The sequence below is a fragment of the Molothrus ater genome, chromosome 12 (genome assembly GCF_012460135.2).
Source record: "Molothrus ater isolate BHLD 08-10-18 breed brown headed cowbird chromosome 12, BPBGC_Mater_1.1, whole genome shotgun sequence".
NCBI lineage: Eukaryota > Metazoa > Chordata > Aves > Passeriformes > Icteridae > Molothrus > Molothrus ater.
This window is the reverse complement of record NC_050489.2, coordinates 18,556,521-18,575,590: the sequence shown is the minus strand read 5'-3', so window position 1 is coordinate 18,575,590 and position 19,070 is coordinate 18,556,521. Positions and strand designations below refer to the sequence as shown.

The window sequence follows — 19,070 nt, the reverse complement described above, 5'->3', positions numbered from 1 at the left end:
CCTGGAACAATAGCTCTGACACAGGCACACTGCCCCATTCACTTTTTCTGCACAATCTGCTGCTTCCTTTAAGGTCAGCCCACAAGAGCAAATCCACACCATGCAGCTGCAGACACCAGAAGGCCGCGCAGGGCTGTGCCCTGGCCACTCTTGTGTTTCATTAATTTCATTTAATCCAACTGCAGTTTGGCAGCTTTGGCACTGACATGTCTTTTAGCTGGAGAAGAGCAGCACCAAGAGCCCCATCCTGATTTCAGAGAGGGATTTACTGACTGAGATGGCAGCACCTGAAAGACCTTGACATTTATTAATAACCTGATCAAAAATACAAAAATACTGCAGCATTTTTCCAGTCCGTTCAAAATGCTAATAAAGCTTACAGTAATTATTTTTCTTCCTAAGCACAGCTCATAGAATCAGAAAAGTTGAAAAAGAGCTCCAAGATCATCAAATCCCATCTGTGACCCATCCCCACCTTGTCACCAGCCCAGAGCACCGAGTGCCAGGTCCAGCCCTTCCTTGGACACCTTCACCACCTCCCTGACCACCCTCTCCATGAAGAAATTCCTCCTGATTTCCAGCCTGTTGCACACCCCTAGTTAGCACCTCCTCATAGGATGGTTTGGAGTTTGAATCTCAAGTTGGGAAAGCAACAGGATATTGGGTGAATACAGTGAAATGTGACCTTGAATGAAACACATGGCAGAAAGAAGTGACAGGCTGGAAAGAGCCAAGGTTTTGGACACTGCTCACCTGTGGGTTCACCCAGAGCCACAACTGCAAACAGAAAAACATCCAGATGTTTGTCCAAACAAAGCTGGGCCCTGGCTGCAGCTGGGCTGACAGGAAAGCAAGCAAAGTTACCACGTTTACAGAACACACAAACAGATCTGCACTGAAACTCAAGATGGGAAGAAAGGAAAGAAAGTAGAGGATGTGATTCCCACAAATGTGACCAGAAAAGGGTGGTTCCACCTGAAATGCAACAGGGGAAGTTTGAGATGCTGGAAGTTTTCTTTGGCAGAGTCACTGGTTTTTAACTGCTAAGGTCACCTGGATATCTTCAGCAGAGCAAGAAATATCCCAGAGGCAGAAGGAACAGCAAATGATCTCATTACTCAATTTGCCATCATTTGGAAAGGGCAGGCATGGATGGATAATTATTTTTTTGCTTTTCTTTCCTCTGCTTTGGAAGCTGCTGATGCAGTGAGTGTGTTTGGGCAGTAACATAACCCTGGCTCTCAGCCTTGAATGCCAAGGCCTGCAATGAGACCCAGAGGGTTGTGCAGTCTGAATTTGGGCTCAGTGATACTGGAAATCACTTGGAGCTGTACAAAGAATGGAATGGAACTACTGATTTGTTCCAGATCCTTTGCTGACCTTACAAGAAGTTCACAGAATGACAGAATGCTTTGGGTTGGAAGGGATTTCAAAGATCATCCTGTTCCAACCCCTGTGCTGTGAACAAGGACACCTTCCACCATCCCAGGGTGCCCCAAGCCCTGTCCAGCCTGGCCTTGGGCACTGCCAGGGATCCAGGGGCAGCCCCAGCTGCTCTGGGCACCTGTGCCAGGGCCTGCCCACCCTGCCAGGGGAGAGTTTCTCCCTGATATCCCCTCTAACCCTGCCCTCTGGCAGTGGGAGCCGTTCCCTGTGTCCTGTCCCTCCATCCCTTGTCCAACCTCCCTCTCCATTGGGAGGAGGAGTGAATTCCACGTGGAAAGTGATGAGCTCACCCCTGAACCTTCCTCCCTCCAGGCTGAACAATCCCAACTCTCTGTACCTTTCCTCCCAGCAGAGCTGCTCCATCCCTCTGCTCATCCTGGTGCCTCCTCTGGTGCTCTTTGTCCTTCCTGTGCTGGGCTCAGGGCTGGGGCAGCTCCAAAGCTTTCCTTCAGAGCCACAAATGATGAGAACTTTATATTTAATACTGAATAAATGTCTGACCCTCAAGGCATAATAATCTGCTTAAAATATACTTAACAGTACTCCCTGGCTAAAAGAAAAAAAAAACTTTCCAACTCTTACTTTTTAAAAAAAAAAAATCCATTTAGATGCTTACTTTGACTACGTGCCCAGCATCACTGGCAAAAGTGCTTCTGTTTAGAAAGGATGGCTGGGCCAAAATTTAACTTGTTTTTCAGGAATAGGAAACCCAAGAGGGAAAAAAAAAAGGTAATAAGAGCCATAGGAGATAAATCATTATTGGCCATTCCACTGGAAGGGAATGTTCATGTCCAGGAAAGTGCCTGGGAGCATTTTCAGCTGGAGAAGTTGGGTGGTGATGCCTCACCCTCCTCACTGTGATGTGGAAGAGCATCAGGGATGGTGACAAAGCATCAATCTCCAGCAAATTCCCAAAGAATTCCATGGCAGACTGAGCACCAACGAGTTCTGACCATGGTGTGCCTGCTTTTCATTTCAATAATAATAATAATAATAATAATAATAATAATAATAATAATAATAATAATAATAATAATAATAATAATAATAATAATAATAATAATAATAATGTTATTTCACAGAGGCAAAGGAATCACATCCCATTAGAAGAGACAGTCAAGAAAAGCAGCTGAATTATAAAATTATACAGCTAAATTATAAAATTATAATTTTATAATTATCTGATCCAACAGAACAGCAGTTTTGGGGAAAAGCAGAGAAAATTGGGATTTGTTTTCCTTTGAAATAATAAATATAAGGTTTACCAAGGGCTGATTTAGCAACAAGCTGAGAAAAGGGCTCCCATCTTTCCCATCTGATGTTACCAGCTCTTACTAGAGCTAGAACTAAGCCAGTGTTTCCACAGGCACTCTTCAAGGCACAAAAAGAACAATCTCTCTGTCCCTGGTCATTTGTATAAAAGATAAATTGAAAACTTTCAACAGGCAAAGCCCATTTTTCAGTAAACAGAACTGTTCCCCTCAGGACAGATTTCCTGCTGCTGCCTTTTAACCTGGCAGGTCTCAAGGGGCAGGTGTAACCTAAACTGAGTGACTGCAACCACCTTGCTGCAGGTGGGCAGGGCTTTAAGCCAGGCTTAACAGCACCAAACCAGAGTGTGGGTACTTTGTGAGCAATTGTTCATAGAGAAATGGCTCCTCTGTCACCTTGTCCCTTTGTGGGAACAAACCTTTGCATGTCCACGTGCAGAACTGAGGAAAGTTTGTGCAAAAATTTGATTTTGTTAAACCTGACGGTTACAAAAAACCTTAAAACTTCAGGTTGGCTTCTCACAAAACAATGAAAACACCTAAACCACCTTTTTTGTGTTGTGTTTTTGTTTTTTTTTCCCTCCATACTCATTTGTGACTATCGATTTCTCCCTGCCCTTTGTTCCTGTGGCTCTTGGCCAGCTCCACTCTCAGGGCATTGCCCTCAAGGCTCAGGCCTTGCAAGGAGGACAGAGCCCTGTGTGCAGCCCCCTGCTCCCTGTAGTCCAGGAAAGCTCTGTGCTGTGCTCCCTGCCACTTCAGGGCAGCAGGAACCACCTGCAGCTCCCTCAGGGCACTCTTCAGCTGGCTCACCCTCAGGCTGCCAGGCAAATTCCCCACATACACGGTGGTGATTGGGGCAGATCCCTCAGATTTGGGATTTACGGGATCACTTCCCACGTGGGCTGAGCCTGGAGCAGCCCATGGCTGGGGATCTGCAGCCATCACCTTCCTGTGTGAAATTGCTGCTCTCTTGGTGTGTGCCAGGGCTGGGTGTTCATCTTGGAGGGTGACATCCTTGCCAGCCTGCTTCTCCCTCCAGCGAAGAGTCTTTAGGATGGGGATTTTTCCCAGCATCTCAGAGCTGACCTAAAAAGGAGGAAGATGGATGTAATTATTGTAAAAGAATTTCTTGCCTTCCAGAAAAAGATGATGAGCATCAGGGCTCGTTTGTGCCATAAAAAGAGAGGAACCTTATTGTCCTCCTGCCATGCAGACAGCCAGAGCATTCCAAATGTTCCTAATTGCTGCTCTGATTGGGAAGGCTCCCTAAATACACACTGCAGGACAAAAATAAACATTAGTGACTCCTGAAGTGAGCAGCACAACGTGGATCCAGCAGGCAAATCCCAAAGTCAGGGCTATTCCAATGTGACATTTATTTATCTGAGTGCTTTCAGATCTGCATTCTCCTTGTTCTCCTTCTGGGTTTGCTTTGACTGAGGGCCTGTGCTCCTGTCCTGGCAGAATCCTACACAATCCCTGTCCTGACAGAATCCTACACAATCATAGTCCTGGTAGAATCCTACACAATCCTTGTCCTGACAGAATCCTACACAATCCCAGGCCTGGCAGAATCCTACACAATCTTTGTCCTGGTAGAATCCTACACAATCCCTGTCCTGGTAGAATCCTACACAATCCTTGTCCTGACAGAATCCTATACAATCCCTGTCCTGGCAGAATCCTACACAATCCCTGTCCTGGTAGAATCCTACACAATCCTTGTCCTGACAGAATCCTACACAATCCCTGGCCTGGCAGAATCCTACACAATCTTTGTCCTGACAGAATCCTACACAATCTCTGCTCTGCCAGAATCCTACACAATCTCTGCCCTGGTAGAATCCTACACAATCCCTGTCCTGGTAGAATCCTACACAATCCCAGGCCTGACAGAATCCTACACAATCCCTGGCTGGCAGAATCCTACACAATCCTAGGCCTGACAGAATCCTACACAATCCCTGGCCTGGCAGAATCCTACACAATCCCTGGCCTGGCAGAATCCTACACAATCTTTGTCCTGGCAGAATCCTACACAATCCCTGGCCTGGCAGAATCCTACACAATCTCTGCCCTGACAATCCCCTGGCCTGCCAGAATCCTACAGAATCCCTGCCTTGGCAGAATCCCACACAATCCCAGGCCTGGCAGAATCCATCCCAGCCCAGCAGACACTTCCATCCTGCAGAGCTCCTGGTGCTCTCTTCCCCCAGCACAGGAAATCCCGTGGGCTGGGTCACACAATGGTGGAGCTGCAGCAGGAGCGTGCCTTGGAGCAGGGTTCCTGTGCATTGGGCCCAGCTGGAGGCACGTCCCCTGCTTGGGGCACATCCCCTCAGTGCCACCCGACCTCCCACAGCACCCACAGCTCCTCAGACCCCACATGGATGTGCTGGGCTGGAGCAGGGAACAGAAGTGCTCGGACACTGCACTCACAGTGTGAGCCCGTTATTCCTGCCATCCATCCATCCATCCATCCATCCATCCCTGACCCAAAGAGCTTTTCTGGAAGGGCCCTTCCTCTCAACAGCTGAACCCCATCCATGTGAGGCATGAGATGCCCCAGGCTGCACTCAGACACTGGCAGGAAATGCAGTGGTTCCCCAGCTAATGTGGTCGAGCTCTTGGCTTGCACACTGAGCTTGGAAGGAGGAGGAATTCCTGCTTGGCTGCTGGACAAGTCCAACATCCATCAACACCAGCTCCAATGCTGAAATGTAGGAAGCAAACCAGAGCCTGGGGAAGCAGTGCCTGAGCTAGCAGAGACCCAGGCTAGTGGCCCAGAATGTGAGAGGGCCACCACCCTGAGCAGGCTGGGCTGGAGCAGCACCAGTACATCCCAGTCTGCCTGCAGAGCTCCCAGCCCAGAGCCTCTGAATTGCTGCTCCTGCAGTTACAGGCACAGCCAGCCTGCATCTGCACAGCATCAAGCTCAGCTCCCTGGGGACAGAAACCCAGCTCTGAAGGGACTCGAGGAACAGCCAAGGCAGGGTGGGGGCAATGTCAGGACGAGGTGACAGGCAAGTCACTCAACAGAATTCTCTTCATCTTCTGAAGAGCAAACAAGCAGTTTTATTTCAGGCTGGAACTAAATAAAACCACGATTTCCATAAAGCCTGCGCTAGTTCTGCTAACACAACATCAAACAACAAGGACTTGCTCCAGGAGCCTCCACACTCAGAAAGGTGCAGAGCATTTCCACGTTTTACAGAGTTATTACTCTGTGGATCCTGGGGCTGATTTGTTTTTCTCAGCCAAGAATTCCAAGTGCTGTGTTTGACAGCAAGCTCCCCTTCCCCGAGTGACACAACATCAAACCAAGGGCTGAAGGATCTCACTTTGTTTGTACTGGCCAACAATGAAGGAGGTTTGTTGTCCTCTGTCAAATTTCCATGTGAAATGGAAGCTCTATGCTAATTAAACCAAACAGGAAAAACATTTTTCTGTTCTCATGCAACCCAATCGCTCCTGGCCCCAAAGCACAACCCAAGAACTGCTCCTTTCATCCTGAAATTAAACTCAGTTGCCAAGGCATGGGTTGGGTGTTTGGTTAGAAAGGGAAATGCTACCAAGGGCAAACCCTCAGGGCTTTGGAGATTGGGACAATCAGAGATGGGCACTGAGAGTGGAATTCCAACCCTGGAATTCCCAGCACAATCCAAGGGCAGGATGTAGATAATGCAGGGAACAGCACAATCTCCAGGGACTTCCACCAGGCATCTCCTCTCACTCAGGAGATTTTGGCATCAGCCTGCAGCTCTTGGAGCTGCTGTTGCAGGCTCCTGGCAAACTCAGGAAGATGCAGTGACAACAGCATTTATGTTTCAGGAGGAATTTCTGCACAGAAAGGGGGATTAGACATTGGAATTACTGCCCATGGTGCAGTCCTCATTCCTGGAGGTGTTTATGGAAAGACAGAACATGGGACTCAGCTGTCTGGCATGGGATCTGTCACAGTTGGACTTACTGAGGTTGGAAAAAACCTCCAAAATCGATTCTGGGATTTTTGTAAGGGCTATGAACTATTTTCTTTAAAGTTCTGGTCAAACACCACCATGAAGTGATTCCATCATTCCCTCAAAATCCAGCCCTGTGCAGACACAACACTAACAGACCTTCACCAAAGCAACAAAGGCAGCTGATTTAAGACTTCTATTTTTTTGTATTAGGAAAGATTTGTAAAAAACATTAGGCAAGTTCTGGCACTGTCAGCTGACACCTTCCTGTCCCAAGAGGCACAGAGGATTTACCTTAAGGGCTTTTTTCTCTGGGTTCTAGGGGAACATTTCAGCTGGGCCAAACCTTCTAAACCCTTCCCTGTTTTCTCTCACTTTTATGCCACTGAAAGGCAGAAACTCCAGTTTGGGGTTTCAACTCAACAAACAAATCCATTGGGGTTTTGGGGGTGAGAACTGAAAGGGCAAAGGGGGCAGTGGGTGGCAGGGGAGAGGAAAAAGCTTGTTCTGCTCTGTTGCAAAAGAGCAAACAAAAGAACCCTGTGATAGCACAATGTGTTGCTAATTACAGTCATGCTAAAAGTTCCTTTTGTCCTGTGAGCTGGGGAGGATTGCAAGGATTTATTTCCATGTGGAGAGAGGCCAAAGATATTCCTCCTCTCTTTCAACAAGCTGCACACTTCTGGGATGGCTGCTCAGTCCTCCCTGTTCCTGTCCCTGCCTTCTGCTTTAGGCTAAACCAGAATTTAGGGACATTGCAGCCCAAGTCTGGTTGTTCCATCCATGTGAACAAGGGCAAACCCAGCACTGGATGCTTCCCCCATCCCTTCAAGCCAAGGCCAAACCATTTACTGATGTTTTGAAAGTTTGGATTGAGTGTTGGGATTTAGCTTTGCTAGTGAAACCAAAGCTGAAGAAGTTCCCTGTCATCCCCTGACCACCAATTCCCAGACCAATTCCACACTTCAGCCCTCTGGGGTTGGCCAAAGAAATGCTCATGGCTCTGTGCCATAAACTCTGAAATAATCTGGGTTTAAAATAACCACACCAAAGGCAATTAATCATTTAATAATCCCTGCCATGGCTGGGAGAGCCTTGGGGAAAGAGGACAGCAGGCTGGATAAACTCTTCTGGCACACAATTACTGGGAAAGGAGCTGAGGAGGGAAAAGTGGCCCCTTTCTGACAGAAACCGGAGGAAAAAAGTCCTGGATGCTGAGTGCACAACTCTCCCAGCACTTAACCCACAGCATCCATGGTCTGACACCTGGTTTGATCCCAAAATGTGGTGGCAGATGGATCCTGCAGCCTCCCTGCTGGACACCAGGGCTCTCCTCACCCTCTGCTCTCCCAGACCTCTGATCAGAGCCATTTCCAACATTCTGCTGAGGACAACGAAGGATGCGCTTGTCCTGGGGCAGAGTGAGAAATGCTGAGCCCTGAGGCAGCCCAGGGCAGGGCAAAGAGCACTGAGATCTCCCTGGAAGCACTGCAGGCCTGGAGTGAGGGATGGGATGGGGTGGGATGGGGTGGGATGGGATGGGATGGGATGGGATGGGATGGGATGGGATGGGATGGGATGGGATGGGATGAGGTGGGATGGGATAAGGGGCTGTCCTTATCCTGCTATTTCATTCTGCTCCTCATCACACTGACACAGGAACACCTGGATCTTGTGAGCCCCCACCTGGAATCCTGTGCTCAGCTCTGGTGTCCCCAGCAGCAGAAAACCATGGAATGTTGGATTGAGTCCAGAGGAGGCCATGAAGGACTGGGACACCTCCCCTGTGGGGACAAGCTGAGAAAGTTGGAGCTGTTCAGCCTGGAGACATCCCAGAACCTTCCAGGATCTGAATGGGCTGCAAGGAAGCTGGAGAGGGACTGTGACACCAGTGACAGCACAAGGGGAATGGCCTCAGAATGGAAAAGGGGAAAATTTAGTTTGGATATAGAGAAGGAATTGCTCCCTGTGAGGGTGGGGAGGCCCTGGCACAGGTGCCCAGAGCAGCTGTGGCTGCCACATCCCTTGGGGACATTTGGAGGTGTCCAGGGCCAGGCTGGGGAGCACTCAGGGACAGTGGAAGGTGTGCAGGGGCTTGGGATTCCAAGATTCTCTTTCAAATCCCTTTCAGCACAACCCATTCCTTGATTTTAAGATGGAGACTGATGCAGCTGCCCTGGCAGGCAACAAACAGCACCAAACACCTCCAGGGCTGCAGATCCACCAGCCCTTCCAAACAGGTGGGCAGAAGTGTTTGCAAGGCTCATCCTCAGAGGCCTCTGACCCCAGATTGTTCAAAACCTCCTTGGGACAGACCAAATTTTTCGTGCTGTGTCCTCTTTTTCGTGCTGTGTCCTCGTTTCCAGGAGCTCTGAGCAAACAGGGATTTGTGGCACAGACAAGGCCAGGACAGCAAGGCCAGCACAGCTGAACATTTTATCATTCATTTGCACAAAATGTCCAAATATGTGCACACAATCCAAGGGCACGTTGCCTGCTGGTGTCCCTCAGGAGAAACTCCTGGAGCCCACACTGGGAATCCAGCAGGGCATTCTGGGCACTCTGCTGCACAGAGGCTCAGCTTTGCCAAGGTGCTGAGGTGTGTGACCAGGTGTGAACGCATTCCCTGCCCTCACCATCCCAAAGACCACACCAAAGCAAAGCCCTGCCTCCACTGACTGCAACTCCTTCTGCTGAAGGATTTGCCAGCTTGGACGGGTGCATTTTTTGAGCTTTCCTTTCCAAATGTTCTATCACACACCCAGAGCTGTTTGTTGTCAGAGGGTTTCCATCTCTGCCACTGGGATTCCCCACCCATTTCATTTCATTTCATTTCATTTTGTTTCATTTCATTTCATTTCATTTCATTTCATTTCATTTCAGGAAAAATTCTTTTCCTCCTGCTAGAAAATCCTCAGCAAAAGAATGACTTCAAAGCCAGAAGGAAATACTTGCTAAAATATAGTGATTTTTCCACCAACTACTCTCCTTTCCCTCTTTGTGAACTCAAATATTTTAATTTGTCCGTACAGTTTCAATTTAAAATAAGCACAGCACAAATAACTTGATAATTGGGACAAATATAATAGCCAGTGTCCCAGATAAAGATCACAGTTACCCATAGAAAATATTAAATGAGAAAGCAAGTAGCTTCATGAATTTAGAGTTCCCAGAAACAATGGGTTGGATTTTCAAGACACATGAAGCCAAATAATTCTCCACTGGCATCCAAATAAAGTTTTCCAGAGTCCTCAGCTCTCAGCAGCTCTTGCTGCTCTCCAGTAACTCAAATTGATGTCCCAAACCTCAGAGGCACAGAAGTTCCACAAACACCCCCCAGCACTGGGGATTTTGAAGTGTTTCTGGAGTGCCTGATCATGATTCTTTGGTATTGATGATGTTGTGGCTCTTCCACTTCTCTTGGAAGTCTTTAAACAGCTCAGAACACACAAGAGCACTCCAGGAAAATGCAGCAGCTCCTTCAGCATGGAAATGCAGCCATGGATTTGTTTGCTGGGTGAGCACCTCCCTCCCTCCCTTCCCTCTGGAGCTGAGTGTGCATTACTGGCAGCACATCCTTACAACAACCCTTAGCTGTAATCCCATATTTGCAAACACCTGGATTTCAAACTCCTAAACACTGTCCTGGCCTGATCCAGCCCTGCTCCCCAAGGATTTGGGGATTTTTTTTTTTTATTTTTTTTTTTACAATGTATTTTCCACCTCACAGCTCCTCACAATGAAGTTAAGCTACTCAGTGTTGACAAAAGCCCATGTTTGGAAGTGGATGATTTATTTACTCTCTGCCTCTTGGTTCATTTAGTTTTGCTCTGAGGAACAAGAATGCACCAGCCAAGCCAGGATTTGAAGGAGAAAAGGATGGAGAGAAAATGATGGAGAAGTAGCCAGGAAAATCCAAAGGACAAACACTGAAATAGCCCCTATCAAATGCTGCCTTTTTCACAGCCTGGTCATTACCCAGACCTCCCACCTCCAAACCCCTCTGTGCAAGAGCTGAACACCACAGAATAAATGTCACCCATTTCCCTGGGGAATAACGGCAATTTCTGCTTCATACAGACACCACACTTTGTTCTGGTCCCAAAAAGACACAAAAGTGATTATTATCCCTGGTCCTCTCCAATATTCCTATTTAATCCATACAGCTCCAAACAAAAGGTGTTAAATCAACACTCAAATATTCAAATCAAGGGTCAATCTGTGCTCCATTCTCAGTGAAAGCTGCAGAAAATTCAGTTTCTGCTAAAGGCACAAAAAAAAGAAATAAAAAAAGTGTCAGCAAGGCCACTTACTGAGAAGTCTGACACCAAGGCAGACAAACTGATCAAAAATATGTTGGCAAGATGGATGGAGCACAAGGGGTAGGCCTTCAACACAATTACATTCAATAATATCCTAAAAAAAAATTACAATTCAAAAATAATTCAATGGAAAAAATGCACTAGGACAGACAGAGCTGTTATTTATTTATTTATAACCTCAAATCCTCAACCACAGGCAGGGTAAAATGCTCTCCCACTTCTGGAATAAAAATAGTCCTGGCTAGAATTTGTTTGTTGTAGATACATCACCTAAAGAAATTTAACTCTTTCAGCTGGTTGACAAATTTTAACCAACAAACTTTGATTTCCCTGGGAGTATTCCCTTAGAATTGCTCAGTTTCTGCAAGATGTGGGTGCACAATTCCTCATTTCAGCATTCCTGCTGTACTCACTCATGCAGGATTGGGTCTGCTCCCTGACTGGATGATTTCAGAAATGAAAATCCAATGACAAAGAAAAAGCTTTCCCAGCAGGAACCTCCAGTAAAACAATTCACTCAAGGCTTTCCTGAAACTGTTTGGGAAGCTGAGGAAATTTCTGACAGTGGGCAGGAGGAAAAGGCCAATCCATAACAGAACTACCAATAAATAAAGATTCAGGTTTTAAGTCTTTGTTCTTCCACCTGAAAATGAGCTGCAGCCACAGATTTAACCTAGGAAAGTGAATCCGCTGCAGAAGCAGGAATGTACCAGCAGCAGGTTGTGTTTTCCTTTCACAACCAGAGCAGCACACACTCCTACCCAGCAGTTCCACCCCTGGGACTCCTCCCACTACCCCAGATTGCTCCAAGCCCATCCAGCCCGGCCTGGGACACTTCCAGGATCGGGCATATCCTGATAATCCATTGATACAGCAACCTCAGGTGTAGGGAAATATCTCTCCTCCTCACCATTACCCCTGAAACCCCACTGCCCACAGATGCTGCTGCTTTGTTTCACCTGACAAACACATCTGCTCTTTTACCAAATATTTCTAATTTTAAAAAATTGTTTCTATATAAGAATGGAGAGGGGTTTATCAGCAGGTTATTGGTACCAGTAAACCACCAGCAGCAAAGGTTTAAGATTTAACTGGATTAAGATTGAACTTGCCTTGTGCCACCAGCAGCAAAGGTTTAACTTGAATGAAGAATGAACTTGGTTTGTGCCACCAGCAGCAAAGGTTTAACTTGAATGAAGATTGAACTTGGTTTGTGCCACCAGCAGCAAAGGTTTAACTTGAATGAAGATTGAACTTGGTTTGTGCCACCAGCAGCAAAGGTTTAAGATTTTAACTGGATGAAGACTGAACTTGCCTTGTGCCACCAGCAGCAAAGGCTTAACTTGAATGAAGATTGAATTTGGTTTGTGCCACCAGCAGCAAAGGTTTAAGATTTTAACTGCATAAAGACTGAATTTGGTTTGTGCCACCAGCAGCAGAGGTTTAACTTGATTAAGATTGAACTTGCCTTGTGCCACCAGCAGCAAAGTTTCAAGATTTAACTGGATTAAATTGAACTTGCCTTGTGCCACATTATTCCCTGAGGTTTTGGTCGTTTGCAATTGGTCTGGATGGTCCTGGTTGGAGTGAGGATGTAATCCACAGTTAAATCATGATCACCCAGCAGCTCCTCTGCTATGTCAAGCACCTACAAGGCAGAGATTTGGTTAAGTAGCTAAAAACAAACTCCCTAAAGCTGTGCCCCATTCCTGATGGCTTGTCACATGAAAATCCATCAAAGACAATGGGAATGAAGATGCCAAACCAGCTTCATTCCATGTCTCCTCTGCAGACAGAGCAGGAAGTGTCCCAGAGCTCCCTCCCAGCTGCAGAGGGGATATTTGAACATCTCAACTCACCTGGCAGTCGTGCACAATGGTGACCACAGGTGTGTCCTCCTGCACTGCCCCCATGGACACCATCATTGCATACTCCATGTCTGCATAACCTTCCCCTTTGCCAATTCTCCAGCCTAAAGCACAAAAAAGTGGGGAAAAAAAATCAAAGAGCACAGTGGAAAGTTGTTAAAATGGTGTAATTAACCCAGCAGTCTGCAAGCTGTAACTCTGGAAAAAATCAGATCAGCAGCTCTCACAGAGTGCAGCTTTCCTTGAAATCAGCACTGAAATGAAATAAAAAATCAATTTCAATGACTCCTAAAAGATCTCAGAAGCTTCCCATTCAGAATAAACAAATTCAGTGTAATTAACCCAGCAGTTTATTTAGCAATTGTATTTAGAACCTTCTATTCATGTCCCACACAGGTTAATGTGGGTAAAGAGGAGTCTGGGTCACATATAAAAACTGTGTTATTTTAGGCAGGAGATAAAGTCAGTGGAAAATTTTCAGCACTAGCAGGTTTCCAAAATACTAGAAAATGCAAAATCTGATCCCCAAATAGGTCCTGAATCAGCAGGTCTAACACAAGTCCTTTCACAGAGCCTGTGTGAGCAGAGCAGATCTCTGACAGGGAGCCTGCCTGGATTCCTTCAGAACACAAACAATTGCTTTCCTCAAGAGTTCTCCTGAACACCTCAGGGGCCACTGCTGTGTGCCCACTGCATCCTGAGGCACCAGCCCTGCTTCCTGCTGCGCTGGCAGCAGGGACTGGGCACACACAGGGCCAGAAGCCAAGGCCACAGCTCAGCTCCAAGGAGAAATCTGGCCCTGCCACTGGGCTGGCACTTGGGACCTTTCTGCTGGGAGTTTTTCCTTACCTTTTTCAGAGACAGCCACTGAGCCCACAACAACCAAGTCCACTTGTGCTTTGCTGTCCAGCCCCACAGGCACGCTGAAGTCTCTTACACCCTGCAGGAAAAAAAACCAGCATTTGAGGTTTGCAGAGGGCACAATCTTCCATGGACCGAGGCAGAAATCCAGGATATTTTGATAAATCCCAATAACTCCCCATGTTTCCAAGTGTCTCTTCCATGTTTAGCCAAGCTGTACATGTCTGGGAAGTTATCCCCCAGGGAATCCTAGAATAGATTCCCTACTACAGTGACAAGAATTTTGGCACACTGCAAGGAGAGCTGAGGGAGGTGGGCACTTTTAGAAGCAAGGATTTTTATTTAGGATCAAAAGCTGATATTTTGAAACACTTATTTGGAAATCTGTTCCTAAAAATGAGGGCAAGTGACACTTCCTATTTACACTTCCTACTCTACTAAAAGCTTGAGGAATACCAGAGCACTACAAATGCTTCAATTAATTCTGAAATACAAATCACAAAGTTAATTTAGACACAAGCAGCTACAGCACAAAGAAATCTGAAGTTACACAAAGTGATACAATTTTTTTTCCTTCCCTCTCTCCCTGTTCAACCCCACCCACTCCTCTTCAATCTGTTCTCACTTTAACAAAAATTCTGTCCAGATTGCAGAAATTAAAAATCATGTTTACTAGGGTTTTTAAATATCAAAGTATCAGAATTATTAAAAATCCATCTTGTGATTCAATCACTCCCAATATATGTGTACAGCACACTGCAAATGCTCCTCACACCAACACAACTTGCTGCTAATTATAAATTAAGAATATTAAAATCACAATAAAGAACCACACATTTTCTGTGCAGAGCACAAAGCCCAAGAATTCGGTAATTTGTGGCTGACTATCAGCACTAACACCCATCAGGCACTTCCCAGCAGTGTGGTAAGGATTGTTTGCACAGTGCTTTGTAAATACAAACTGCCAACAGCATTTTTTCATTAGTGGGCTGGGGGAAAAACCAGACACATGGTGGTAAGAGCCCAGATCAGACAGCAGGCCAAGAGAAAGGTCTCTTGCAAAAGTGCTCTTCAGCCCTGAACAGCTTAATTAGTTAATGACTGCAATAGAAGTTCCAACAAAGAAAGTCACTACTAATTACCAGCCTTTACAACCTCGGTTGTTCACGGGGTTGCTGCAGAACTTTATTGCCTTGAGCAGGAGATAAAGGAGGAAATAAATCCCTGTAGTAACCTCTTCATGTTGGGTTTTCATGGCAAATACAGATGTAAACCCTGCAGGGCTGTCTGGGCACGGCCCTGGGCTGTGCGGTGAGGATGGAACACGAGAGGGCAGCAAGAGACCGCGGCAAAGCCCGACCTCCCCATGTGGAGGAGGAACCCGCTGCACGCAAATGCCTCAATTCACGGCTCTTTGGGTGCTGTGTTCCACAAAAAAACTCCACTTTCCCAGCTGGTAACACCTAAGAGCACTAAAATGTTCCCCCGAGGGTTCAGCAGCTCAAAACTGCAGGATGGAGGAGCATGAAGAAAGGTATAACTCACCTCAAGTCATGATTTTCCAAAAGACACTGAGAAATATCAATTCAAATCCCTTTCAACCCTGCTAAGACAGGATTTTCTCCTGATTTCAACATTATCCATGTACATAAACCTAAGAATAACATTCTAACATGAAGATATTTCAGGTTTCCAACTTCCAGCTGGTCCATCCTAAGCCCACACTGTCCCAAGGGTAACTCAGCCCTCCCTGATGCCTCAGTCCCACCTGAGATGTGGCACATCTCCTCAGCATCTCCTTGGTTGAAGATGGTAACTTTCCCAGCTGGTTACACCTAAGAGCACTAAAATGTTCCCCAGAGGGCTCAGCTGCAGGATGGAGGTGCGTGAACACCAAACTCACCTCAAGTCATGGTGTGTTTCTAAAAACCACTGAGAAGTATCAATACTGGCCTGCTAAGACAGGATTTTCTCCTGATTTCAACATTATCCATGTACACAGAGCCAGGAATAACATTCTAACATGAAGATATTTCAGGTTTCCAACTTCCAGCTGGTCCATCCTAAGCCCACACTGTCCCAAGGGTAACTCAGCCCTCCTTGATGCCTCAGTCCCACCTGAGATGTGGCACATCTCCTCAGCATCTCCTTGGTTGAAGATGGTAACTTTCCCAGCTGGTTACACCTAAGAGCACTAAAATGTTCCCCAGAGGGCTCAGCAGCTCAAAACTGCAGGATGGAGGCGCATGAAGACCAAACTCACCTCAAGCCATGATTTTCTAAAAACCACTGAGAAGCATCAATACTGTCTTGCTAAGACTGAATTTTCTCCTGATTTCAACATGATCAATGTACATAAACCCAAGAATAACATCCTAACAGGAGGATATTTCAGTTTTTCCAACTTCCAGCTGGTTCATCTTAAGCCCACACTGTCCCACAGTTAATTCTGTCCCACCTGAGATGTGGCACATCTCCTCAGCACCTCCTTGGTTGCACCTGGAGGGGGAACAATCCTGTTGAACAGCCCAGTCCTCAGACGTGGTGTGGGAACCAGCAAAGTCTTCCTTGCCTGAGGAACCACATGAGAAGGTTCATTTTACACTGAAGAAATATTTTTATTGTCACACAGTAAAAACGACATGGCCAAATATTTAATTTTTTTTATGTTGTAGATTGTGAAGTGCTTGTAGGGTTAATTTCCTCCAATACAGGAAAATTCCATCAAAAGGTTTATTGAAGAAATAAAAGGTAAGACAGACATTTGAAGATATTTCAGGACATACCTTTAAAGACAATTCCTCCTTTAAAGCTATGTCTCTAAGTAGGTTTATGAGACAATAGTTTCAAACTGATGAAGGGGCAGGGTTAGATGGGATATTAGGGAGAAATTCTCCCTGTGAGGGTGGGAAGAGAAGGTGCCCAGAGAAGCTGTGGCTGCTTCTGGAATGTCCAAGGCCAGGCTGGACAGAACTTGGAGCACCCTGGGATGGTGGAAGGTGTCCTTGCCATGGCAGGAGGTTGGAACTGAATTATCCTTCAAATCCCTTCCAACCTAAACCATTCCATGACACGTTGATTTGAGCATAAACCCCTTGAAGATGCAGTGCCAGGTGTTGCTGAGGTGAGTTGTATTTTCTCCTAGAGCCAGGTCTTGTGAGCCCTCAGAGAAACCCATCACACCCGAGATAGCCCAGCATAAAATCAGCAGGATTGCTTCTGAGGCATTGCTGGAAACAGAAAACGTTTTAATAAAAGGCAAAATAACAAAGCTCTTACAGAGACAGGGGCAAGAGGCTCTTGCTTCTGGTAAAAACACCCCACAAAAGGGATTATTTCCTTTATTCTCTTCTTTTTCTAGTGAATTGTCTAGGCAGGACCTTTTAGCTTCTGTCCAATTGGGTTTGAGGTGAAGTCCCCTATGAGGTGGCTTTTTGCCACCTTGAGGAGAGAAGCTTCTGGGCTTTTTAAGGAGACAAAGGATCATTTGTTCACTCAGGGAACACATCCCTACTGCCAGGCTCTGCTGTCCCCTCCCAGCCCCTCCTCAGGGCTGCCTTTACCTGCAGAGCTGCCAGCCGGGCACCTTCCAGAGGTTTGTCAGGATCCACCTTCACCTCCCGTGCTCTGCTGAACACTTCCAGCTCCCTGAGAGAGCAGCAGGCCTGGAGGGAGCCCTGGCACAGGGAAGGAGCCAAGAGCAGAGGATTTTCACTTACTTGGAGCATTCTCACTTACTTCCAGGGTGAGGAAGCGGGCGTTCCTCTGGGGAGCATCAGGGTTTATTTTTACTGCACGGGCAGCCCGGAACTGCTGCAAGCCCAGGAGCCTGGTGGCAGCATGGGAGGAGCCCTGTTTGCATAAAATATCAGCTCACAGCAGAAATGGGTAAAGCAGAACCTTTCACCCTCTGGACAGGCTGATTTTTAATCGAGGGGCTGCTAATTTTCTGTGAATCCCTGGAAATGTGCAATGCCAGCTTGGACAGGGCTCAAAGGGGGATAGTGAAGGTGTTCCTGCTGAGGGAGCTTTAAATTCCTTTTCAATTCAAACAGAATCACAGAATAATGAGGTTGGAAGAGACCTCTAAGATCACAGAGTCCAACCCATGCCCTAACACCTCAACCAGACTATAGCACCCAGTGCCATGTCCAGGCTTCTTTTAACACATCCAGAGATGGTGATTCCACCACCTCCCTGCGAAGAGCATTCCAGTACTTCATTATTCTTTTGGTGAAAAATGTTTTCCTAATATCCAAACCGTTCTGTGGCTTGGGAATTGACAAGGGGGTTTTGTTTGCTTTCCCTCCAGGGCTGCAAGGTGCTGCCTGGGGCACTGGGGGGGCACTGGGGAGGAACTAGGGGAGAACTGGGGGCACTGGAGGGAAACTGGGAGGCACTGCACACCACGGGGGAGCACGGGGAGGGGGCACTGAGGGCACTGGGGGGGAACTGGAGGTATTGGAGGGCACTGGGGGGGCGGCATTGGGGGCACTGGGGAGCACTGGGGAGGAACTGGGGGCACTGGGGGCAGCACTAGGGGGGAACTGGGAGCACTGGGGGGAGAACTGGGGGTACTGGGGGGGATCTGGGAGAGCACTGAGGGGACTGGGAGGGAATTGGGGAGCACTGGGGGGGACCTGGGAGCACTGGGGGGAGAATTGGGGGTACTGGGGGGGATCTGGGAGAGCACTGAGGGGACTGGGGAGGGAATTGGGGGGCACTGCGGAGCACTAGGGGAGAATTGGGGCGTAACTGGGGCAGCACCGGGTGTTCACTGGCGGCCGCTCCCGGCAGAGCGGGGCACGGAAGGAGCAGCAGCAGCAGCAGGACGCGGCCCAGCGCCGGTCACCGCCGTACCTTGAAGTTGGGGATGCGGCCGCGCACGGGCCGCGGGAACTCGGCCAGGCCCGAGGCCTCCAGGTGCTCCCACACCTCCTCCCGGATGTCCCACTTGGAGCGGCCCGCTGGGGGCAGCGCCCGGCCCGCCGCCGCCGCCATCGCCCTGACGTCACCGCCATCCCGCACCGCCCGCCGTGACGTCACCGCCATCCCCTCCCGCCTGTCCGCTCTCTCCGCCACGCCGTGACGTCAGCGACGCCCCGCCTCTCTCTATCTCATCACCGTGACGTCACCACGGCGCCCCGCCCCTCAGAAAAGTGACGTCACTGCCGTTAACCCTCGCCTCCTCACGTGTCAGCACAGGGGGGCGGAGCCTTCGCGTTGGCCACGCCCCTCCGGCGCGCGCGGTGGCTACGGCGGCGCTGAGGGCTCAAAAGGCCTCGAAGGCAGAATTGGGGAAGCGGCGTGAGGGGTCGCTGAGGGCTCGATTTATTTCTG

The 19,070-nt window shown here is 47.8% G+C and overlaps 1 protein-coding gene across 1 annotated transcript; it reads right to left on the bottom strand.

Moving 5' to 3' along the window:
- Positions 1-283: 283 nt before the first annotated feature.
- Positions 284-18,751, bottom strand: MTHFSD (methenyltetrahydrofolate synthetase domain containing). The gene is made up of 8 exons (XM_036390622.1): positions 18,591-18,751; positions 17,528-17,582; positions 17,294-17,407; positions 16,189-16,302; positions 13,719-13,809; positions 12,861-12,973; positions 12,524-12,649; positions 284-3,806 (listed from the first exon to the last, which is right to left on the bottom strand). Exons 1-8 carry the CDS (start codon positions 18,749-18,751, stop codon positions 3,306-3,308), a joined length of 1,275 nt encoding a protein of 424 aa, XP_036246515.1. The 3' UTR covers positions 284-3,305.
- Between the last annotated feature and the right edge of the window lie 319 nt (positions 18,752-19,070).